Source organism: Otolemur garnettii, unplaced genomic scaffold, assembly GCF_000181295.1.
Source record: "Otolemur garnettii isolate 467f Iridium unplaced genomic scaffold, OtoGar3 scaffold00002, whole genome shotgun sequence".
Lineage (NCBI taxonomy): Eukaryota > Metazoa > Chordata > Mammalia > Primates > Galagidae > Otolemur > Otolemur garnettii.
Window position 1 is genome coordinate 26,696,704 of NW_003852397.1, and position 25,225 is coordinate 26,721,928.

General features: G+C 37.8%; 1 protein-coding gene across 1 annotated transcript in view; it reads right to left on the reverse strand.

Annotated features, from left to right (window-relative positions):
• Nucleotides 1-25,225, reverse strand: part of STX7 (syntaxin 7) — a 50,782-nt gene that overhangs the window by 975 nt on the left and 24,582 nt on the right. The window contains exons 3-9 of the mRNA XM_003781676.3: nt 20,472-20,541; nt 10,546-10,639; nt 9,768-9,905; nt 8,564-8,616; nt 7,941-8,037; nt 6,406-6,478; nt 2,000-2,082 (exon numbers count right to left, since the gene is read on the reverse strand). Coding sequence (XP_003781724.1) covers nt 2,000-2,082; nt 6,406-6,478; nt 7,941-8,037; nt 8,564-8,616; nt 9,768-9,905; nt 10,546-10,639; nt 20,472-20,541 — 608 coding nt within the window. The remainder of the gene's footprint in view (nt 1-1,999; nt 2,083-6,405; nt 6,479-7,940; nt 8,038-8,563; nt 8,617-9,767; nt 9,906-10,545; nt 10,640-20,471; nt 20,542-25,225) is intronic.

Consider the following 25,225-nt stretch of genomic DNA (forward strand, 5'->3'; position numbering starts at 1 on the left):
TCTCCTGCCTCCACCTCCCAAGTAGCTGGGACCACAGGTGCCCGCCACAACACCGGGTATTTTTTGGTTGCAGTCATTATTGTTGTTTGGCAGGTCTGGGCTGGATTCGAACCCACCACCTTAGGTGTATGTGGCTGGCGCCTTAGCCACTTGAGCCACAGGTGCCGAGCCCCGTATGTCTTTAGCATCTTGTGTGTTTCACATCTAACATGCAGGTATCCTTTTTCTTACAAAGTAGAAAAATTTGTAAATTTACTTTGTGGCAATTAGAAGCACCCTGAAATTTATAAAAAGTTACCTTCTGAGTCTGAAGTTACCTTGAAAACTATGAGTACTTTCAGTATTCCCCATATTCACCTGACTTTTCAACTGAAGACTTTACAAGTATTAAACACAACTTCTCTAATATTTCAATATTGTTGTGCATAAATGCCCCCTACCCACCCTCCCCCTGGTTATTATGCACCTTTCTGAGTTATGATGGGGTGTATTTGCTGAGGGCGGGGAGGGGAGGGGGACACCTCTTCCTAGTGTGGGATAATGACATGCTCAAGGCTGCAGGGACAAGAGCATTCACCTTCCTTTACGCTCATGGTCCACCCAACCATACCCAGGATTCCATGTAAAACTACCAGAAAGCTGCCTGTTTTCTCAGCATTTGGTAACATGGCCTCTCCTCACCCTTCAAGGCCTGAAGGAATTAAATTTGGGGGTAGCTCCACAAGGAAGTCAAAAGTAAAATGTGGCGATACATCTACATCCCTCCAAAAATCCAAAAGTAAAACAAAAATGATATATGAACGAAGGCAGTGACAAATCCCATTAAACACAAAGTTTCAGCAGTTACATGCTAACTGCTCCACAAAACTGCTGACGTTTACACATTACCGTATGTGTATGCACACACACACACACACACACACACGTGCAAGTGTGTTCTCAACTATTCATGAAAGACATCTAAAATCCATGGCATGGTGATATCAATTCTGTGGAGCTGCATATCTGAATTATCTGCACAAATATGGTAAACGGGAGTCACTCTGTCAGTGAATACTACTGGTTATAAATCAGGAGTCTCCACACAGCTTTCCCGTTATTTACATATCCTGAATATGCAGTCATTTGTCTACTGCTCTATAGTATAAAAGAGCTGTAAAAGGAAAGGCAATTTTTTTTTTTTTTGGCCAGGGCTAGGTTTGAACCCACCACCTCCGGCATAATGGGCCGGGGCCCTACTCCTTTGAGCCACAGGCACCGCCCGAAAGGCAACTTCTAAAGTGAGAAAAAGGGAAAGCAATTGAAAATATCTAAAAAAGTGACAATATAAATTAATAAGGTCTAAGAAAAATGATAATCATCAACAACAAAAAAATGATGCTTTAAAAGGAAAATCAGATGCTACCCATTATTTAGGGGATCCCAGAGAACTGGGCTTCAGGGCCTGCATATGATTCTAATATTTGTATAGTATTTGACACACACATATGGACCCCTGTATTAACGCTTCACTTAAGAAAGCAATTCATTCCTGGTGTAGGTCTGCTGAATGTTAACAGAATATACAATGAATAATGACACTCAAAGCTGCCGTGATTTCCACAAGACCTGAAGACCTCTAAGACAAGACTTTTTGCCTCTTTATCTCAGAATGCCACTTACAAAAAGAAAGAAAAGGTAAAAGGAACAGCGAGAACTGGAGGGAGAAGCCTATTGAGAAGTTTCTGAGTAGAAATGTCACAAGGATACTGGAAACCACCAGCCCTCAGAAAGCTTCCAGTTCTCCACTGTAACTCAATCAACAAACTTCTCTCCCTCGGGGCCGCTTACTCCCAGTTCAATCCTGAGAATAGACAGGCTACTTTCAGTCTGAACTGGAATATTTCTGACTCCTCTTAGAAGTGATTACTTCACCATCTCATTCATTCTCTTTCTCTCCTCCCTCTCTCACTCACCTGTCAGACCAAGTTATAGGAAATTTTATTACAGTTAATATTACCTGATATTCTGCTGCCCGTGATAGCTGCTGGTTGGCTTGCTGAACTTGGACCTCGGCACTTTCTACATTGGCTTCTATGCTGTCTTTAAGATAAAACACATACACACAAAAAACTTTAAACATGCATTGAGGCTCCAGTAACAAATCACTACATTTCATTCAAGAGAAGATTAAACGTGCTCATTGCTCAAAGCATAGGAGTAGACCAAAGTTGAATGTATTTTAAGCCAACTATAGTTCATCCTTATATTATTTCTTAGGTAATTTAAGCAACACACAAACATTTGAAGAAAAGAACCTTGATCATCTTCATTACAGTGCAACCCCAGTTCTACCTGGCAACCCAAGAAAAGTACTGCCACCCTGCAGTTACCAAACCAGTGTCAGCACAAGGGCCTGTCTCAGCCTCAAACGCCGCAGCTGCTTCATGCAAAACACATCAGTCTTCTTCCCATGACTGAGGATTTTCTTCATCACAAAGGGGTCAAAAATGGCACCTTGACTTTTCAAAGATTGCTGTTTCCTCAGAGGGAAACTAAAAAATGACCCAAATACCAAAATTTGGTCCATTTTATTTCTTTATATATAGTATAAATATTTAGCTATCAAATTGTCCTGTCAGTCCCTAGTGATCTTCAGTTACCTGTCATGATACCTATGTTCTACCCAGGTTTTCTATAATGGCCGACTGAGCACCAAGCATCTGACAACTTTTACTCAGGGTAAATACAGAGCAGTGAAAACCACTTGCTCTGCGGCCACCATCAACCTACTTCTATGCTGAAAGCCAGCCCTCACTGAAGGGCCAGCCAGCCTTCTCTAGTGATGGCAGTTTTTCTTCCCACACTCCTCTAACCTGGAGGTGGAATGGGTGTCACTCTGCAGCATGAGAGACCCTTGTGTCTTCCCTATCAACCCTCAGTGTCAAAGCTCATGCGATCAAACTCAGCCACTCCACCTTGCTGCAGACACCTATCGATCTAACGGTCTCTTCTCGTTCTTCCAACAGTTCAGCCGCTGACTCACAGCTGCTCTCTTCAACACTTCTCTTAACATACTCATTGGCGATTTCAATGTGCAGGGGCTGACCCTTCTAAATTCTGGCTTCTCAATTCCCTGACCAAACTTTTTTCAAAAACGATGTGCACTATCCTTCCTCAGCCCCTCACTTCCACGGTCTCATCCCCCAACCAATAACTATAGCTGCTCCCTAATCTCAATGCCGGGAGTCTCACCCCAACTGTCACCTTTGCAGCTCACTCCTCCTAATGTCCCGACTCCAGCAATTTCTGACCTTCAGTGATCCTCCCATTCTGGCACTGTCCTTCACATACAGTGTGTCCTTATTTCCCTCCTCACCTGGCTGAGATTCCTGGGTGATCCTTCAGCATCACATTCATCCTCAGCTCCCCTCCCCCTCTACCTCAGTCATACTCATGTGACAAAACCCTAGCCGGTACCCGTGCAGAAGATCACACACAAAAAAGGACTAACTTTAACGCTATTTCTAATCTATTTCTCTTTCAAGTCATGACTGACCAGCAATGGCAGTCAACTGCCACTGGCTGTTGTCATGATTGCCAACTTCATTTCTCTCCCTCTCCTCTCTCTTCAAACTTCCCATGCCTCCTTAGGCATTATCCTCAAGACAGGGACCCTGATTTCCAGCTTGTTGAGGCAACACGAACAATCAGAAGACATTTCTACATGTTTTGTGATCCTGTCTACCACCTGCAGGCACTGTCTCTCTCGTTGTCAGGGAGAAACTGTCATGCCCCGAGCAAGCAGCCTCTCCACTGTGTACTATGCATGTTACCCCATTCCTCACAACTCAACTCAGGGCCTCCGTCCAGAGAACTTCCTATCTCTCACTACTGGTCATATTTCTTTCCCTAGTAAATCAATCTTGTTAACCCCACAGCTGCCATCTTAAAAACAAACAAATAACGTTTCATTTTTTCTGCATTAATTTTTGCAGCTATGTATGACTCACTCTTTGTTCCACTTCTCCTCCTGACTCCTTCAAAGAGTCATTTATACTTGGTAGCTTCTGCTGCTCTCCTCCTCATCTCTCCTGAACTCACTCTTCATGCTTTTGCCTATACTATTTCACCAACACAGCTCTTGCCAGGGTTGCCTATACCCCACATCATTAAATCCAGCAGTCAATTCTTAACCTTCATTTCACTTGACCTGCCAGCAGCATTTCAAACAGGCTGATTATCCATCGTTCTTAAAGCACTTTCTTCAGCCATGTTCCAGGCTGAATGCATTCACTTGATTTTCCTCTACGCCAATGGTTAAAAAAATTTTTTTAGTCTTTTTTACTGATTCTTCCTCAGCTCTCTGGGCTCTAAATCAGGGGTCAACAAACTTTTTCTGCAAAGGGCCAGACAGTAAATAGTTTAAGCTTTATAAACTTAAGGCATATGATCTCTGTCACAGTACTCAACTATGCCAGACAACACTTACACATAAATGAATGGATGCTGTTTGCCAACCCTGCTCTATGATTCATAGGATCTAGGGCTAAATTCTTAGACTCCTGTTTTCTATCTAGACTAACTTCCTGTGACCTCATCCAATCACATGGCTTTAAATACTATCTATGTGCAGATGACCCCTAAATTTATATCTCCCGCCCAGACTCCAGGTTGACTTTACACCTGGCAAACCTTTACTTGGTATCAGTGTATACCTTGAACTTAACATATCCAAAAATTGTTGATGGTTCCACTTACACATTGGTTCCACTGGTTTCCCTTACACATTTCCCCCAACTTAGAAAACAGTGACTCTAACCATGTTAATGGGTGAAGGCAAAACCAGGCTCACCCTTGAATTAATACCACACCCAGCCATTCAGTAAATCTTTCTGGCTCTGTATTTTATAAATGCCCAGAATTCAGCACTACTCACCACCTCTCTGCTTCTACCCTGATCCAGGCCAACGGGATGCTAACCTGGATGACTGCAAATAGCCTTTTAAGTGGTCTCCTTGCTTTTGGTCTTATTCCAGCAACCAAGTGAGTCCTTTGAAATCTAAGCCAAGTTACAAAACAAATCCTGCACAAAGCCTCCTGTGGCTTCCTGCCCATTATTAAAAATATATTAAAACTCCTTACAGTGGCTCAGGCTCCTACATAAATGCCATCTGCTATGACTTTGGACATGATTCTCCACCATTCTCTTGCTCTTGTCACTCAACAAAAATGTCAGGTGTGCTTCTGCCTCAGAGGCCTTTGCACCTGCTGCTCTCTTACTTGCTCCCTTACTTCTAGGAAGGCTTCATGAAAATGTCACCTATCAGTATCAGTAACCCTTACCTGACTACCCTGCATAAAGCAGGAACATTCTCTTTCCCCAGCAATCCCAGCCCCCTTAGTGGCCTTACTTCCTTCATATGACTTGTCACCATTTGTTTGTTTTTCTTTCTTTTTAAAAAAACTTGTCTTTTTCCCCCAGTTGTAAGATTCATGAAAGCAGGGTCTTTTACCTGTTGTTTAATTTAAGGTGAATCCCCAATACCTTTAAACATATCCACAGATAGCTCCAGATTTAAAAATGATCAGGATCCTGACCAACACTGACAATTACATCTTAATTGGAGAACTATTACATTCAAACCTTGAAGGGATTCTTAGCAACTCTTTTTTTAAAAGAACTCCTAACATCTATCTAAGTAATATTACTAAATTACTCTACAAAAAAGGCTGTTAAAATAAATGATCAGGCAAACAGCTACCTATTCCTTATAACCTAAAAGACAAGATACTATACAGAGTTGGCTTGGTGCCTATAGCTCAGCAGTCAGAGCACCGGCCATGTGCAGTGGGGCTGGTGGGTTCAAACCCAGCCTGGACCTGCTAAACAAACAAACAAAAAAATAGCCAGGCATTGTGGTGGGCACATATAGTCCCAGCTAATAGGGAGGCTGAGGCAAGAGAATCATTTGAGCCCAAAAGTTTGAGGTTGCTGTGAGCTGTGACACCATGGCACTCTACCGAGGGCAACACAGTGAGACTCAGTCTCAAAACAAAACAAACAAAAAAGGTAGCATACACAGTTATAAACATCACCAGTTCCCCCAAAGTCCTTGGTATGATGAGAATTAGATTAAAGTAAGATTGAAACCAGAGGCCCTTGGAAATAAGCTGGAGGACATTACATGGTGCCTTCCATGATCTAGCAATGGCAGGTCCTAATTAAATTTGGGTTGCTGAAGTACATGAGGTCATTTCAGCCAGTAAAAGCCAAAAATGATATCTGTTTTAGCAAATGCCAAGGGCGATGCTTTGTCTGCTGTAGAGACTTTTGATTCCAGAGAAACACAAAGAAAAAGAGGAATTTTTTCACACATTTTTTTGTTTGTTCCCACCTCACAAAATCTCATCAGCAGGTCTTACCTATCACATCTCCTTGTTCATGTATCATCATTCCCAAATCTTTAAATATTTCATTAATATCCATAATATCGGCCTAAGAGAAAAAGGCATACATTATATGAAGGCATATATTATTATAATAGGACATTCCACAAAAAGGGAAAATTAAAAATCCCCAATCCACCACTTACATATAGGTAAGCATAAATCTAGATTTAACACACAAATTTTGTAAATATCACAAAAATATTTTACAAAAAGAGCAATCCTAATTTAAAAAAAAACTTTGAACCACCACCAGTTTCTCCAAAACATCTGTGATATTAAACATATCGAACGAGGTAGGATGGAAATACAAGACATATAATAGAGAAGGGCCATGGTTGACTAAGTTTATTTTATGCAATCTAATCTTTGTTATGACAAGCAGTATTTGGTTACAAGAGCATTAACTATTTTATGACATATTTCCAGTAAAAATTTATACATAGACTTGCTAATTCAAAAGAATAAAACATCTGACGCTCTCAAAATGGTTAATAAAACAAATAAAAATAAAAGAATAAAATGTTTAAGTATAAATTTAAAATCTCACATTAACAAATTTGAACATGCAATGGATTACTGAAGTTATAAATGTCCTTCCTGGTTAAATAAATTATAAATTTATTGGATAAAGAAGTTACATATTTGCTTTTCTTCTGTAATTAACTATTATTTTGCTCGATTAAAGAGAAAAGCTTAAATATTTTATTCAGGTGGATGAGGAAATTTACATAATCATCAAGTGTCAAGTCCTTATTCTAATTTTTTAGGTAAATTGCTTTAAGTAAAAATGTAATTATACAGTATTTAGAATCATAAATTGCCAAGGAAGAAATTCATTAAATTTTTTCAAGGGTCAAATAATAAAAAACAAATATTATTTGGTTCAAATGTAGTGCAATCTTGGAATCCATCTGTTTCCCCATCTGTAAAAGGGCAATGAGAGTGACAGAGTTAACTATGTCACAGAGTTTCTATGAGGATGTCAAAATGAGATGGAGAACATAAACAATCTGTCACATAGCACCTAGTTAGTATGTGGAAGGTCCTTAAATAAACTTCAGTCATTGTTAGCTGAAGGCCACCTTCTAGGAACTAAGTGGGTTCCATAAGAACTATGACTTAATAAATCCTCTAAATCTCTTTGATGTCATAAATATAATAAAGAAAAATAAAATACTTTTAAAGCCTTTGTAAAAATTCTTATTTATGCAAGTATGGTGTGTACCATGTGCCATGGGAAGACTCCAGACTCTCCAGAGAGATGTATTTTTGTAGACTAATATTTTTTTAATACTAAGGTGACATGTAGGTGACTTAATAGAATTTCAAAAAGTTGGGGTAGAGGAAAGCATGTTCTCTCATCCTAGCCTAAATAAAAATACCACCAAATTTATACATTTATTTAGCTTTCTTTCTCAACCTGCCTCCCAACATGATCTGAGTATCTTAAGAACAAACTCACTAAGAACAGAGCAGCAGCCCAACTCTACAATTATAGTAAGGCTTACTTCAAGTTGCCTGATGGAAGACTCTCTCTCATGAATAAGGCGGAGGTCATCTTCTGTGATTTCTTCATCCTGCAGCTGTACTTGAGGTTGAGTTTGGCTAACAGAAAGAAAAGAATATGGAAAAAACAAAGACTGGTATTCAAAACAAGGAGACACATTTCCTGTTTAAGATACATTCGCTAAGTAGGATACGTTTTGTTCATCAAACTCACAGAACTGCTCACTTAACTAAGAACATAATAGATAATGTTAACCAAATTTTATTTTATTTTTCATTCCTCTTATATTATTTTATCTCAAATGGGTTTAGAGATTTTATTTAATTTTTGGAAGCTATATTTGGCAACTGAATATTACATCTTAGCTGACTTAAACCTCACGTAAGGGAATAATCTGTTAAAAATTAAGTCGGTAAATATTTATTTGGATAATTTATGTATTTTATAATAAATACTTAATAATCATTTTGAAAAGCTTTCCATTTACTATCTGTTTTCAATTCATAAGTAACTTAGGATATTTGTGATATAATAAACTGACAGCTTTAATTCTATTGCAGGGACTATACTATATAAGATTTGAAAAACGATCTTTTAATCTGCAAAATGCTTTGTGTTTCTTACCTTTCCCAGGATACGAGATTCCTTTCTTTTGAGCTCTCTTCAGGAAAACCACCCTGAATAATTTAATAAATAATCGGGTTGGTTGACAAGGGGCAAAGAAAGCAAAAATAAGAAAAATTAATAACGCTGACATTTTCCTTTACAATAATTTAAACGAATTTGTGCACATGTGTATATATATATGTTGTGTAGAGAAAGTGGGAAGTTCTTGTTCTAGTTTTTAGGTCAACTGCTTCAAGTAGCAATATAATTATATAATTTTTTAGGATATAAAATTGTATATTTTTATAACCTAAACTCACAAGGAAGGACTTCATTAAATATTCTCAAGGGTCAAATAAAAAAATATTATTGGGTTAAAACTTAGTGTGGTCTTCACAGATCAATTTATTTTATTTTTTTGAGACAGTATGTTTTTGTTTTTGTTTTTTCCAGTTTTTGGCCGGTGCTGGGTTTGAACCCACCACCTCCGGCTTATGGGACCGGTGCCCTACCCTCTTGAGCCACAGGCACAGCCCCAGAGACAGGATCTTATTATGTTGCCCAAGCTGGTCTCAAATGCCTAGTCAAGCGATTGTCCTACCTCAGCCTCCTGAGAAGCTATGACTACAGGCATGCACCACCATGCCTGGCTAGTTTTCAAATCCCTATGTTAAGGAATAAGGAAACAACTTGTGATAGTTTCTAGGGGAATTTAAAATTAGATTAATTCAAGATTCCATTGTAAATCTCTCTTTCATTTACTTCCTCTAGGCTTAAGTTCATTTTTGAAAGTGGGTCATGTTTTGAGGTTAAATTCATAAAATTTATTTGCTCTGTTTGTTCATCTCCAACACCACCATGTAATCCAGGAGCAAAGTGCACTCTAGACCGGCACGTACACAAAGGGGAAGACTCAGTGCCAAGTCAAGGTGAAGACACTACTCAGGATTTGATCTCTAATCATTTTTGACAAAATATGTCTCTATACTTCTGTGTAATCTTTAGTTCTACAAGATGGACAAAATAATCACAGTAATACATAATCATCACCCTACTTAACAAAATAAAAAATATGTAAATAATACAATTAAATATTCAAACACTGATTTCTAAGAAACCACAGATCTTTATGACTTAAAGAAAAAATCATGTGAATGTAGACTTTCGTGGGACTCTTAGAAAACAGCATGTTCATTTTAGAATGAACCTTTCAAATACTTACAGATACTCTGGAACTGGCTCTTACTCGAGCAACAAACTCTTTCTCTCTCTCAGCAGCTTGCCTCTGGACTTTTTGGAAGTTTGTCAGTGATGTTGTAAATTCAGCCACTAAGCGATCTTTTTGTATTTTCCTTTGACGCTACAGGAGAGAGAGAAAAACCTACTAGAATCAAGCTGTGAAGTTCAAATCCTGAAACTGTCACTCACTCCCCAATTACCAGGACTCACCAATTAACTCTCAATAACATTCTGACAATATGTTCAAATACTGCGTTTACCTTGAGGCAAAAAAGGCCGATAATACTGATTTCTCACCTCAAAGTTTTTAGGCTGCTAAAAATTGAGTCATGATTTTGTGGTTATTTTAAAGTAGTTTTTCTTTTCTTTTGGCAAATAAAGCCTTATGCTTTTACCTAAGTAATAACTTCCATTAAGTAAGCAAGGAAATAAATATGTGCCCCTGGGACACCTTCCATCTTGAATGAGTGTGCATGTTGCCTGCAGTCAGGCCCGGAAGGCCAGGAAACAATTACTCAGGAAGCATTTTCCGAGAGCTTACTTAATTATGGGTCAGGGCAACCACATGGAAATAATTTTGCTTTATTGAACCACAGGATACTACCTGAGCAATTAAATATAGTTTTGTATTTTGTGAACTAATCTCTAATAGAATTTTTTCTCCCCTAATTTCCTCTCTAGCACAACAGTTCAAAGATCCTGCAATGCATTTGATTTCTTTCACATTCAATACATCAAAAATGCATCTTAAAGCTTGATACCTGTTCACTGGGGGTGGTGGGCAGAGATCCAAACTCTTTAATGTACTTATCTGTTTCTTTGGCAAGTTGGTTAGTATACTGCTGCTTCTGTTGCCTAAAGTGAGAAAACACACATTACAGCCAAAGAACTAATACACTTCTTTAAGCTACAACTCTGCCACTTGAATCAACCCTAATATTAGAATAATAGCTTTTTCATAGATCGGCTCTAAATCTTCTCTGTCAAAACAAAATTATCAGATCCTACTCTTTGATAAATATTGAACCAATATCACATGGCAGACTGTTCACTCACATGGCGTAGCAGAACATAGAGAAATAAATAGAAAAACTGAGCATACCAGCAGCCATTTAGTGACACAGATAAATCAGAAGGAGACTTAACTGCGAGGTGAGTAGATGCCTCATCCTTTATGTTTAAGATATTGACACTGTGGAAACCTTTTATTTCCATTGCACACCTGAGGAGGCCAGCTAAGCAAGTAAAGATTTGGTGCTTTAGACTGTCTCGTTCACAGGCCTTGGGTGTACCTGGCCTTTATTTTTCTAAATGAACACCTATGTGCTGTTGTTGTTCTGCTCCTAGGCACGGAACAACAAGGGGACAGTGTGAAAAGTAAACTCTTACACTCACTTACTTTCAAAGAAATATAACCAATGAGGTTCGGAGAGGCAAGCGGCTTCAAGGGCAAAGCAGGTAGCAAGGAAATACTACGCTGAATAAAAACCTCAAGGGTCTTTTATTGAACCAGGAAAAATGCGCACAAGCAAAACATATGGAACATACAAAGTTGATTACAGATAGAAAGAAATTTCTAGTTACACTGCTAAAAAAACAAATCTGGCAAGGTCAGTGAACTGAGGAAAAAATGGAAAAAAAAACAGACGAAATTATCGTAAGATTATAAAGTAAAAAAGAATCAGTTACAATATCTAGAGGATAAACTTGCCTATTCTATGCTGCTAATCTCTATCTTAACCCTTGAGCCTTTTTCCAGCATATGACGCATAGATCTATAGGTACCGTGTTCAGCAGAGAGCAGCGTTTGAGGAATCCAGGCTGTTGCCCGCCGATCCTCATGTCAGCCAACATTAAATTCTAACCCATGTCTCCCTCCCTGTGTTTTATTCCAATTAAATTTTATTGAAAGGAAAAACAGTAGAAAGATGCGGGTTTTGTTAAGGAATAGGAGGTTCTGGGAATTGTGAAAACTGGAGAGCCATCATTGTTTCTGTGTGTGCTGTTTGGGACAATAACTTGCAAATATCATTCAAAACTATAAGAAAACATAAGAACAAAAGGAAAAGTGATGGCAGCAAAAATCCAAATTTGTAATTTGAGGCCAGAAAACCAAGTTTTGGGATTGAGCCAATTAGTGACATTATTGAGATGGTCCAGAGTTTGTTTCTAGGTATCATCTTGCAATTGTTTCACTTCTTCAGTAAGTTGACTTTGGATGGCAGAGAAATCTTGAGCTAAAGGTCTTTCAAATGTGCCTTGAAGGTGCAATTTTACTGAATTCTGACTTTTAGAAATATTAAATGAGATGGGTGTGACACACACATATCAGTGTCACATACAGTACTGCCCCTGGAATCTGAATGCCCCAGAACTCGAACAACTTGGAATCTGACTGAAGAATTCAAGAAAATTCTGCACAAAATCCGAATGTTGCTTTGGAATCCGAACATTGTTCCCATTTTTTGTGTGTCCATTTCCCCAGCGCTCGGGTCACCCACGTGCTTTGTCATTCAGTTTATTGTCAGAAACTGTAGTGAAAGCAGCTCAAGATTTTCGCTGCTCATTTTATGCTTTTGTGCTGTTTTGTGTGTGTGTGTGTTTAATATAATGAGCTAAGTGTATTTGCCATAGGTCCTAAAAAGTGTCATGAGGAAAAAAAGAGTAAGAGAAAAGCTGTTAGAGCTACAATTGAAGTGAAGAAAGATCTTACCACTAAGTATGAAAGTAGTACGCGTGTGGCTACTGTGTTTGGGATGCCTAAATCAACTGTTTGTGTGATTTTGAAAAATAAAGAAGCTATCAAAGCAGTGATGTGGCAAAACAGGTAACAATGCCGACCTCTAGGAGACTGAAAAGTATGGAAGAGATGGAAAAATTCCTCTTACTTTGGCTTAAGGAAAAACAGCTGGCTGGTGATGTGATTTCTGAGATGATGATTTGTGAGAAAGCCAAGGTCCTCCATGATAATTCAGTGAAAGGCAGGCCTGACACTAGTGCTGAAAGGAGGAGTCTAAAGCCAGGAGGGGGCGGTTCAGGAGTTTAAGAGAAGGACCGGGAACCACAGTGTTGTTATGCACAGAGAGGCTGCCAGCTCTAATTTAGAAGCAGCAGAAAAGTTTGGAAAGGAGTTTAAGGAGTTTGTGAACAGTGGAAGGTATGTTTTGAACCAAGTGTTAAATTGGAACAAAACAAGCCTTTATATTTTTAAATTTTTAATTTTATTGATTTATATTTTATTCAAATATTATTTGTCAATATTTTACCTTAAAATCTAGTGTATTTATTGTTGAAATCATTTTGAAAATTCAAGCTGTGGGACCCAGGAACAGATTAATCCAGTTTCTATTATTTAAAGGGGGAAAAACTGTCTTGGAACTCAAACCATTTGGAATTCCAACAGGGTTCTGGAACGGATTAACCTCAGACTCCAAGGTATCATTGTACTAATTTTTGTATAGTCTACAATGCTTTTTGCCTTTCACCCATCCAAAGGATAGCTGCTTTAAGAACATTAAAATGTTTTAAAATTTCCTGATCAATGGTAGCTGAAAACTGAACTTCTAAAGTAGTATTTTGAAGATAGCCATTTAATTGATGGGCTGTTTGAATGGAATGAGATGAAACCACAGTGGTGGTTGTGGGTATAACAGCAAGGGCAGTAGCTGCAGTTATAGAGGCTATGAGGACTCTGAGGAAACATTTCTTCTTGGAGTTTTCCCAAAACTGAAGTAATTGGCTCTAAAGCATTATTTTTCACCCAAAGACAGGTGAGGTTGACTGGAATCCAAGTTTTAGCAAGTTGTCTTAAAATATGTAAGTGAGTTAAATCAAGTTGTGTCACATTAAAATAAGTAAAACAAGGACTCAATCAAGTTTTGTTGGCTTTTAAAGTCAAATTGAAATGCTTTAGTTAGAGGAATTTTTTTTGACAAATTGAAGTAAATTAGTATGAGAGGTCAAAGCAAAAGTACAAGGCTTTGAAGTGCAAATCATAACTTCAGCATAGAGTCATTAACAATTATTGTAGAGGATGATTAGGAAATGAACTTAACACGTCTTTGGCAGAGCAAAGGCAGGAAAAAGGACAGAGCAGCTCTCCAAGTGTCTTTTTTAAGGGGAATGGACCCTTAAACAGGAAGGGACAAGGGGATTCTTAAAAGTGGGCCAGCCAGGCCAGTTTCTAACCTTTGTGGGCCAAATGATACAGAAAAGAGAACCCCCAGGGTTGATGGGGCTCAAGAACATGAAGTTCCTGGGGTCCCCAATTTTCTAATATCTAATTGTTTGGTAGATAATTTCTGGTGAAGCTGGGATAAGAACAATAAAACCAACTTAAATCCAAAGCAGGGGCATCTGGGCCATTAAGCCAAGGATGATTACCTATGGGATAGAAGGTTTAAAGAAAATATTTCTAGAAACTGGGACACCTTCAGCTCCCACTGCATTAATGAAGACTTGATGTGGTACATCATTAATTCAGGAGTTGTGATAAATATAATTCACATACCACTGGGGCTTAGAAGGAATACAGTACGCGGGAAGTTCAGATGCAAACTTTTGTAAACATAAAGGTGTGTCTTCGATTAACATAGACCCGTCCTGAGTTAATTTGTGCCATCCACTGGTATACATTTCACTGACACAAGATTTAGAACTGCAGTCCCACAAACAGCCAGAAAAGTGGTGGTCAAAAGCCACCAGTCGTTTTTGTATTGTTGGTGGAAAGAGGGGGCTCAGGGTCCAACCAAGTAACAGGTGAAGAAAGGGGTGATTCAAGTAAATGGTCCCAATATCGATCAGGGGAAGCATTCACCTGTGCTAAAAAAAAGGAGAAAGAAAATAAAGATTCCCTCTCCACCCCGAGAATTGGTAGTAACGTTAGTGAGCATAAAAAGAAGATTTTCTGGTGTTACAGGCCTCCCTATTTGTACCAAGATGTTTACTGCTCGGTTGATGAGATGTTTTAAACTTCCCCAAGTGATGGAAGCTTTCTGGGTGGTAGGTATCCTGGTGGTCTTTGGCCTTTTCTGACTCTGTGGCATAATTCCTGGAGGGGTTTCCAGATGGGGGGTTTGCAATTCAGGAAGTAGATTCTTCTCTAGCTGATGCCAACTCATGATAAGTTTTGATAAGGTGGGCTGTGACCCACAAAGCATCTGTTGGCGATAAAACAATAGCATAACCCCTCTTCCAGGTTACAATGGCACCGGCCCCAACCAGAGGCTCCTTATAAAGTACCAATGGTTTGGGGGTCCTTGTTAGGGGGAGTAAAATGTCTTTCAGCAGCCATAGTGTCTTCCTTAGAAGAATTCAAAAAATTAAGAGTAAAGGGAACTTTATGTAATTGTTCTTGTGGCGTGAACTTATCTTTCATACTCCCCTCCTTTTGTTTTATAAATCAGCACTTTAAAAGTGAATGAGAACATTCTACAATGGCTTGGCCTGTGGGGTTATAGGAGATACCTGTTATATGTTTAATTTTCCACTGTTGGTAAAATAGAAGAAAAGAATGAGAAGTATAAGTAGGGCCATTGCCTGTTTTTATTTGTTGAGGGAGTCCTAAAGTAGCAATTGCAGATAATACATCACGTTACCAAGTTTGGCAGTTTCTCCTGTTTGGCAAGCAGCATGAATCATGCCAGAATAAGTATCAACAGAAACATGAATATATTCAAGCTTCCCAAAAGGAGGGAAATGAGTAGAACCCATTTGCCAAAGAACATTGGCTTGCAAACCATAGGGGTTAACTCCCATAGGAAAAGGTGCAGATGTTTGTTGGCATTCTGGACAGGCCTGGAAAAATGTCTTGAGTTTGGGAGCATTTAAACGGAAAAGATAGAGTTAATGCGTGGCTCCCTGGTTGAAGAATTGGTGCTACTAAATGGCAGCAGACATGGTAGCGTTAAATAAAACTACAGAGTCTGATTGGTGGTTTCTTTCTGTAACAGGACCAGGGAGATTAGAATGAGAACAAACATGAGTGGCGAATAAAAGGTCCCTTCTTTTTAATAAACAATTTTGAAGGGGGAAAGAAAAAGTCATATAAATTTCTGTCAGAAGCTTGATGGATGGATGAGGACATCAGTAATAACTTGAACTGTATGGACTACACATACAGAGTTTGCCACAACATTTAATGGGCATAAGGGGAACAACTGTATTACTAAAATGGCAGCAGCAAGTTCTGCATGTCCTGTGGTGGAGTGGTCAGTAGTCATAGAATGTTCTCATTTATCTAGGCTTTTCCACGTGACCGCTCCTTTACCACTTTTCCCAGATTCATCAGTAAACATAGTAAGGACACTTCCTGTGGGTACAGGGACTTGGAAATCAGGGATTGTTGCCCAAGCCCAATAGGCCACTTGAGAGCTCTGAATAAGCGCTTGGGGGTTACAATTAGCTTCAGCATAGGGGGTGGCATAATGACCATCTTCTGTGAGCATGTCAAAATTGACGGGAATTCCTGCACGACAATTATCTATAGTTACAATCCAGCAGTGAGTCTAGAACTCTTGGACCCAAACACTATACTGGGCAGGGAATACAACAGTCTTAATGTTCCTGTCCCAGAGTGTCAATTCATACACATTAGTGATGATATACTACACCCCTAGTAAAAGTGCTCTGCAAACTGTTCTCAGTGATGTTCTTTCTAAGTTCTTTAAAAACCAAGAATGAGAGGTTCTCATGGTGGGGTCCCTGGCCGCCAAGTCTTGAGAAAAGTTTGAACACATTCACCATTGCTCCTTCTCCTAAGCTAGGGTGACCAGACATCCTGCTTTTGGCAGGACAGTCCCGCTTTTGAACAATTTGACCCACGTCCCGTGGTGTTTTTAAAAAGTCCTGATTTTTGGAAAGAATGCACGAATGGGCAGGAGAACAGGAAGGGAATATACGGTTTTCGGCTGCCATGTGGCTATTTCACCAGAATATGAGTTTTATATTATTTTTGTTAATTTTATAATGTTAAACTGTAATAATAACAAATAATTGTTGAGAAGTGATTATTGAGAACTGCTTATCAAAGTTTGCATTGTTGTCAGGCCCTGCCCTGCCCTGTCCCCTGCCCCACTGCCCGGCCCCCACCCTGCCCCCTGGCCATGTTGTCCCAAGTTACAAATGTTAAAATCTGGTCACCCTACCTAAGCACCTCTCCACAGAACTCTCAAATTTAGGAAATGGCTGGGCAAAATTATTCACAGAAGAGGAAGGAGCAATAGCTGCAATAGACCCCTTGCTCCCTTTTTAGAAGGTGACTAAAAGGAGGGTCTGGTTTAGAATCATCTGGGGGAGCCTGAGCTGGTGGATCATTTCCTTGAATCAGGCCAAGAGCTAAGTGACATGATTCCATACTATAAGGTTTTGGACAGTTACAGGGCGCAGAGATTGAGCAGCCATCATCCCACTCTTTCCCAATCTTCCAAGTTGAGGACCCCTTCCTTAGGATACCAAGGACATTGATGTTGGAGTATAATTAAAACTTTTGTCAACTGATAGTCTGATACAGATCTACATTTAAACTGCTGAACATTCCTGACCCCCTGGTGGTGTCCTGCAGGTTATGTGTTCAGTACAGGGTGGGGTTGAGGATTCTGTGCTGTTGCCAGCAGATCCTCAGGAGTGTCAGCCTACACTAAAATCCAACCCACATGCTCTGTGGCTCAAAGGAGTAGGGCGCCAGCCCCATATGCAGGAGGTGGCGGGTTCAAACCCAGCCCTGGCCCAAAACCACAAAAAAACCAAAAACAAACAAACAAAAAAGAGAGAGAGAGAGAGAAAGGGAACGAGATAAAAAAACAGTACAAATTTACTATTATATTATTTAAGTTTGCTGTGGAAAAGATAATAGCATCTCCTTGTAAAGGGAACAAAACACAATAAAAGAAGTAAATTATAGTTGTCCTTTGTTATCTATGAAGAATTGGACCCCTGTGGATATCAAACTCCATAGCTCAAGTATATAAAATGGCATAGTATTTGCAGATAACTTAGGCACATCCTCCCATATCCTTCAAATTACCTCTAGATTACTGATAATACCTAATACAATGTAAAGGCTATGGAAATAGTAGTTGTACTATATTGTCAATGTTGGGGACCAGCCCCAAACTGTATTGTGAATTCCCTCCCAGTGGCTGGTGGAAATGAGAGGATGAAGGAAAAATGAATAGGTAAGACACAAAGAGAAAGTTTTTTAAAGAATTTTAAAAAAATTTTTAGGACTGTTTACCTTTAAATGTGAGGACTGTGGATTAGCCTTTTGCTCTGGGCTAGTTTTGTTTTTATTATATATGTATTAAATGGGGGGAGGTTGTACCCTTACATCATAGTTCTTATTGGGCTTATACTTTTTAACTAAATTGTTTTTAACTAATTATCTTAATTGTATTGATTTACTTTTATTATTCTATATTACTTTTGATCTTAATAGAAGCAAAATTTGAAACAGGAACATAGTCTAGGTGTAGTACGTCAAGGCTGACCCCAATTAGACCATATATACAAACCCCAAGATGAGTAATTAAGTCTCTGGGACATTTTGTGGGCAGTCCGGTTTTGAGTCATATTTAGAAATGGGAGATGAGGGACACTTTCCCTTCACCTACGTGAGAGACTTTTTCTCTCTTATGAGATCAAAGTGTTGGTGTTGATTTTAACGTGTTTTGCCTTTTCTCCTTAATTTTTTCAATCTCCTGTGATCACTCCCTCAAGGGATCAGTCTCACCTGTGGGAGCATGGCCTCCTGGTGCCCAAAGACCTTGGGGCTGAGTCAGGGTGGGGTGGGGGTAAAGTTTCAGGAAGACAGTCCTCCTGTCTTAACAGGCCAGACTTCCAGCTGTCACTCTTGTAAACAGCCTTTGAATTTCCTAGCATAGGTCCTGTAGTCTGAATGTGTACCTGCTTTTCTCTGATTTACTTTTCTCCTGTCTCTGTTCTCTTTGCCCAAAATCTGTAACTTTCTTAATTTAATTTCTAACCTACTTACAATAGACAACTGAATATTGGCTTTGAGCTGATTAAATCATTTCTCGCAATGTAAGCACATAAAGACATGACTCTTCCCGTAAGTGCCCACATTCTCACCCTCAGTTTAATTTGTAATTTTTTTTACTTTTTAAATTCGTTTTTCTTGAATATTTTTGATCCAAATTGATTGAAGATACATAAACCATGAAAATAGAGGCCCAACTGTATGGTTATACTTTAGCTAGCTAATAAAGTAAAAGGTAACATTTCTAACTAGAAGATACAACACTAAAAAAAATAAGCTTATATTAATGTGCTGTTTTACAAATTACAATATCAGTATCTCTCATATCTGTTACCTCTCATTTTGAATATGGATTGGCCACATTTAGAATTTTTAAACAAAATAATAAGATACTACCTAAGGATATGCCTCAATACAGACATCTATGTTTGACCCATAAGGGAGAATAATTATTTATTTATATCTCTATTTACGAAATACCATTTCTTTAATATGTTTTTGTTAAATCTTTGGAAGTTTGCTGTGGAAAAGATAATAGCATTTCCTTGTAAAGGGAACACAACACAATAAAAGAAGTAAATTACAGTCGTCCTTTGGTATCTACAGGACAAAATTTTAAAAAGAAATTCTTAATGACCCTGTCTACATATTCAGAATCTTTACTGTTAACTCTAACAAAATAGTCAAACTATTAAAAATCGTGTATTTCTGTTCTATTTTATTTTAATAAATGATTTATTATTTAGATTTGGAGCATTTTTATCATCCTGACATCTATCCACCTTAAAAAATACAATATAAATTAGAAATGATTGTAAATTCTTCACATTGTATTTTATAAAAATATGAGTTCCTATTACCTTTTAATTTCTTCTTCTTTGCAATTTTTCTACTATAGTTATTATTTGGAAATACCACTTCCTAAGTACATATTACTTTAAATTTATAGCCATAATGGCACCAAAATAAATAAGATTTAACAAGTTTAAAATGATATTGGGCAAATCGTCAAACCTGCAAGAGACATGTTTCCATTATGAACAAAATGAAATAGTTCTTTTGATCATATATCCCACTCCAATTTTGTATAGTCTGGGTGAGAAAATATGTAAAAACATTCTGTAAAATCTTTTAACACACCATAGACAAAATATTATTGCTGGTCTACTAATAACATATTAATTTCCTGGAGTATGTATTATATAACTTCATCATAACTACTTTTTCTTTTTAACAGAAGCTACTGCCTTCTAAAATTCAAGGAAATAGGTATAAACTTTTGGGGAGATAGTTCCTACAACTGGATAAGTATTGGAGCTAAACAAATAAAAATCTGGTCTCTCCAGGGATTGCTAGCTACAAAAAGTAAATCACATAAATTCAAACGCGAGAGTGCAATTTTTCCAAAGCTGTCAGAAACAACTAGTATAACAGGTATAAAGAAAGTGACTATAAAAATTCTGCTGTAATAGAGCAAGCCAGATCTTTAAAACAAAGAAAAAAACACCTGCCTACTTCGGACAAGGAAAAACCTACAAGAAGCTTGGTGCAAATTTATGGATAAGGTAGAAGATAAACTATTAATTTTCCATTGTTTCCTGCAGTAAATAAATACTATGCAGTACACCATCAAAACAACATTAATAATAGCAGTAGGTTTCTTTTTTTCTTTCGTTTTTACTTAATACTTACAGCTGTTGCCTCAATTCGGGTGTATCTTGAGGTGTTCCAAGTTGATTCAGAGCTCTTTGTATTTCCACAGCTATTATAAAGAGAAAATTAAAATATTAATTGTTATAATTATTAGGGCAACAGAAATAATGTTATAAACTAATACCTACAAGCAACTGGGAAGTTATTTTAATCTAATTAGTAATAAAAATAGATTAATTTTCAAGAGGAAATTGTGTGGTACTTGTGTACTGTGAGACAGTATTTCTGTATTATGAGTACAGACATAATACAGAAATACTGTCCTCTTCTCCATTCCCTCAGGATAGTAAATAAAATACAATGGCACAGAGGCTTTAACTCAATAGGCATGAAAACTGTGTTGAAAATAATTGTAACAATTACATATTTCATTAGAATATAAAGTGAATAAATTATAGTTAATAAATGAGAAAAAAAGAATTTTAACAATCATTTGTCAATTATCTATATGGCAACTGGGTCAGACAAAGATCACTGAAGGTTGCTAAAAACATAAGACACTCACACAACTTCAAATTATCACCACAGAGATGTCATTTATTATAAAAGAGATAACTTCATCACTTAGCACCAACAATGGAACAAACTGACCTTGTGAACCTCTTGACATAATACAATGACAAAGTCACAATATGACCCAAGGATTAATAATTTTCTTGCTAAAATGTTTAACCTGAATCTAATCATGAGGAAGAAATCTAACTCATCTAGACCATGGGAAAATCTACAAGGCAATTGGCCTGGACTATCCAAATTGCAGTGTCACAAAAGAAAAAATATGACAAAGGCAAGAGAATTTTCTAAAGTAACTAATTCAAGCACCCAAAACACTAAACACCCAAAAGGAACTGTATGATACTTGACTGGATTCTGAACCAGGAAAAAGAAAGCATTATAAAAAAAGAAAAAAAAAACTTGTTTAGAGAAATTTGAATATGGAAAGAGAAATGTATTAAACAAAGGTTGAAAAATGTCAACAATTGGTGAACCCAGGTACAAGGTTCATCATACTATTTTTTTTTTAGGTTTAGAATATTTAAATATTTTAAAATGAAATGCTGGGAAGTTAAAAGTCATGTTACACTCAAAGTCCAGGAGTCTACGACTACAGATATAGACTATAGTCTCTGATATAGACAGAGAAACTGGGACCTTCTGATTTCAAGGTTGCTCTTTTTATAAGTATGGAAGGAGGTCAAGAAAACCTGCATCTTTCTCTGCTGCACCCCTTTTAATGAAGGATTTGTTATGTACAATTTGGATTCAATAAAAAATGAGGCACTTAGGACCAGGAGGGCCACAACTTTCCAAAGGTAAAACTGGCCTATTTTATTTCTGTAGCCAATGCCAAATCAGGTGAGTTCATTCCTTCTTTATTCGTTAGCTAATGGAACAAAGTCTAAACGTATTGTAATTACTAACAATACACCCTGAGTAAAACAGTAGAGGAAATGAATAGGGAAGGAGATACAGTTAAAATATCTAACTGTATACACTGATGAGCAAGCGCAAGAGATATATTGCTGGTCACAGACTGCAGTCTGTATTAATACATTTTCCTACATGTCCCAAAAGATACATTATTGTTTCATCACAAATGAAAACAGTCCCATTTTTGGCTTTTCATCATTTTCTGCGCTGAAGATCAACTCTGTTCAGTGTGGGTCTGCCGCCATCTAGTGGATTACTTGAGGAAAACAGCTTTATAACAGAATTTTTTTTTTTTTTTTTTGGTCACAAAATTGTAAGCAGAATTTGGTATCAGGGGCATGTAATATTACAACCTGTCAGGGGCCACGAGGACACAGGGAACACATGAGGATGCTATCTGACAATGAAAGTGACTGGGCTGCAGGGCTAACATGCAGACTGCCCTAACACACACACAGAGTAAATAACGGTCTCCAAATAACTAAAAACAGAATACAGCTATCTTGTTTAGCAAAAACCATCTCTGCTGCTCATCCCAAAATCACAGAGCTGTAACAGCCAATCACAGAAATAAACCATGGTTGGTAAAAATCCTGGACAGGTAATGTTGAAATCCTGATTCAGTGCCACACACGTCACACTGAGGAAGACTGTGGACCTCCACGCACCACTGGAGCTAGAAAGCCTGATTTGGAGACTTGATCTCACTTCTTCCTGGCTGATGAGGTTGGGCAGCTCTCCAAGCTATAATTTCTTTTACAGCCACACCACTTACTTCTCAGTTGTCATAAACTTTAACTGAGAACAGTGCAGGTAAGCACCTTGTACCGGATCTACTAACAGCTCAACAAATGAGAGCTAACAGCATAGTTTATGTTTTTCTTCAAAGTCAGAAACAAAAAATATTAACTTTTGTTTTTTTTTGCAGTTTTTGGCCGGGGCTGGGTTTGAATCCGCCACGTCCAGTATATGGGGCCACCACCCTACTCCTTTGAGCCACAGGCACTGCCCTTAACTTATTTTTTTATTTAAAAATACTTCATTGAGACATAATAGACATGTAAAGTTCGTGTAAACTGTACGGTTTTATAAGTTCGAACTTATCTGTAGATCCACCATCACCATCTACACAGCAAATCTATCTTTTACTCTCAAAATGTTCCTTTCTGTGCTTTGTAATTTCTTCCCTCTTGTATATCTTATTTCCTCCTCTCTCCATCCCAAGCAACCACTAATGTGCTTTGGGTTATCTTACATTAGTCTGCATTTTCTAGAGTTTTATATAAATGTACTCATATAGTATTTACTCGCTTTCTTTTCTGGAGAGAGTGGTGTCTCACCTCTTTAGGTCAGCATAATTGTTCTGTGATTTGTCCCTGCTATACATATCAATAATTCATTCCTTTCATTGCTGAGAAGTATTCCATTATATGATACATTATAATTTTTGTATTTACCTACCAAGGGGCACTTGGGCTGTCTACAGTTTTTGTACATTACAAATAAAGCTCCTATGATTATCTGTGTATAAATCTTTATATATGAGCATGTATTTAATTTTTACAGTTAAATGGGAGTATAATGGTTGAATAGTAGAGTAGGTCCATATTACAAAGCTTCTTAAAAAACTATTTAAGAAACAAACTACTTTACAAAGTGGTACCATTTTATACTCCCACCAGCAGTGTACAAAAGCTCCTGTTTTTCCGCATCCTCTCCAGTACTTGGTATCAGTCTTTTTGTTTTTGTTTTTTTTTTTTTGGAGACAGAGTCTAACTCTGGCACCCTGGGTAGAGTGCTGTGGCATCAGCCTAGCTCACGGCAACCTCATCCTCTTGCCTCAGCCTCGCAAGTAGCTGGGACAAAAAGCAACTGCCATAATGCCCAGTTAGTTTTTCTAAATTTTTTTTGGTTTGTTTCAGACAAATTTATCAGTCTTATATTCATGAGTTGGAAGCATTTGTCTTTCCCTGGAAACAATTTTACCCTAACTTATAGTACTATGAGATGGGGCCTCGTTCTTGGTCAGGCTGCTCTGGAACTCCTGAGCTAAAGCAATCCACCCACCTCAGCCTCCCAGAGTGCTAGGATTATAGGCATGAGCCACTGCACCCGGCCTAGAGTCAGTCTTTTAAGTGTTGCCATTCTATTAGGTGTATAGTGGTATTTGGCTTTTAATTTGTATTTTCCTAATAGCTACAGATGCTGAATATCTGTTTATGTGCTATTTGCCATCTATATATCTTCTTTGATGAAATGTCTCTTCAAATAACAATACTGAGTCTTCTAACCAATGAATAAGATACATCTTTCCAAAGGCTTAGGCCTTCTTTAATTTCAGCAATATTTTGTACTGTCTAATATATAGGCTTTTTACTTATTTTGTCACATTTCCCCGTAAATATTTCACAATTTTTAATACTGTTGTCAATGCCTTTTTAAATTTTGACTTTGTTCATTGCTAGTGATATAATTTATTTTTGAGCACTGATTTTGTACTCTGCAACCTTAATAGGCTGACTTTTTAGTTCTGGCAGGTTTTGGCTTTTATTTTTAATTGTTATTGCTACCTTCCATCAGACTTTTTATGCAGACAAGGAAAGCATTCTGTCCTTCCCCATTTCAGTGTGACATCAGTTGTAGTTTTTGCAGACAGTCGTTATCAGGCTTAGGATTTCACTTCTAGTACTATTTCCCTTTCTGATTTTTTTTTTTTAAGACATGGCTTATTTAGAAGTGTGTTAGTCTTAAAACATGCCTGGGGATTTTCTAGGGATCATTCTGTTATTGGCCTCTAATTTAATTGGATTGTAGACAGAGAACATACCCTCTATTACTTGAATATTTTGCAATTTATTTAAACTGCTACCAGGAGTCTGTTCTATCTTATCTTAAATACCCCATATGCACTCGAGAAAAATGTGTGTTCTGCTACTGTTGAATTTTATAAATGGCTATCATATCCAGGTGATTAACAGTTTAAATCTTTTGTATTCTGATTTTCTATCTACTGTTTCTATCAATTATTCAGAAGGGGAACTGAAAGCTATAATTGTGTCTTTATCTTACAGGTCTATTATTTTTTCTCCGTGTATTTTGAAGATTTTTTATTAACAGTTCTACCAAGTATTTTTTAAGAGTTCAGTTTTTTGTTTGTTTTTGGCCAGGGCTGTATTTGAACTTACTGCCTCCAGTATATGGGGCTGGCGCCCTACTCCTTTGAGCCATAGGCGCCCCCCCAAGAGTTCAGTTTCTTATTAGCATATCTTAACTAACATGAACCATGCTTAAAGAGAGTATCA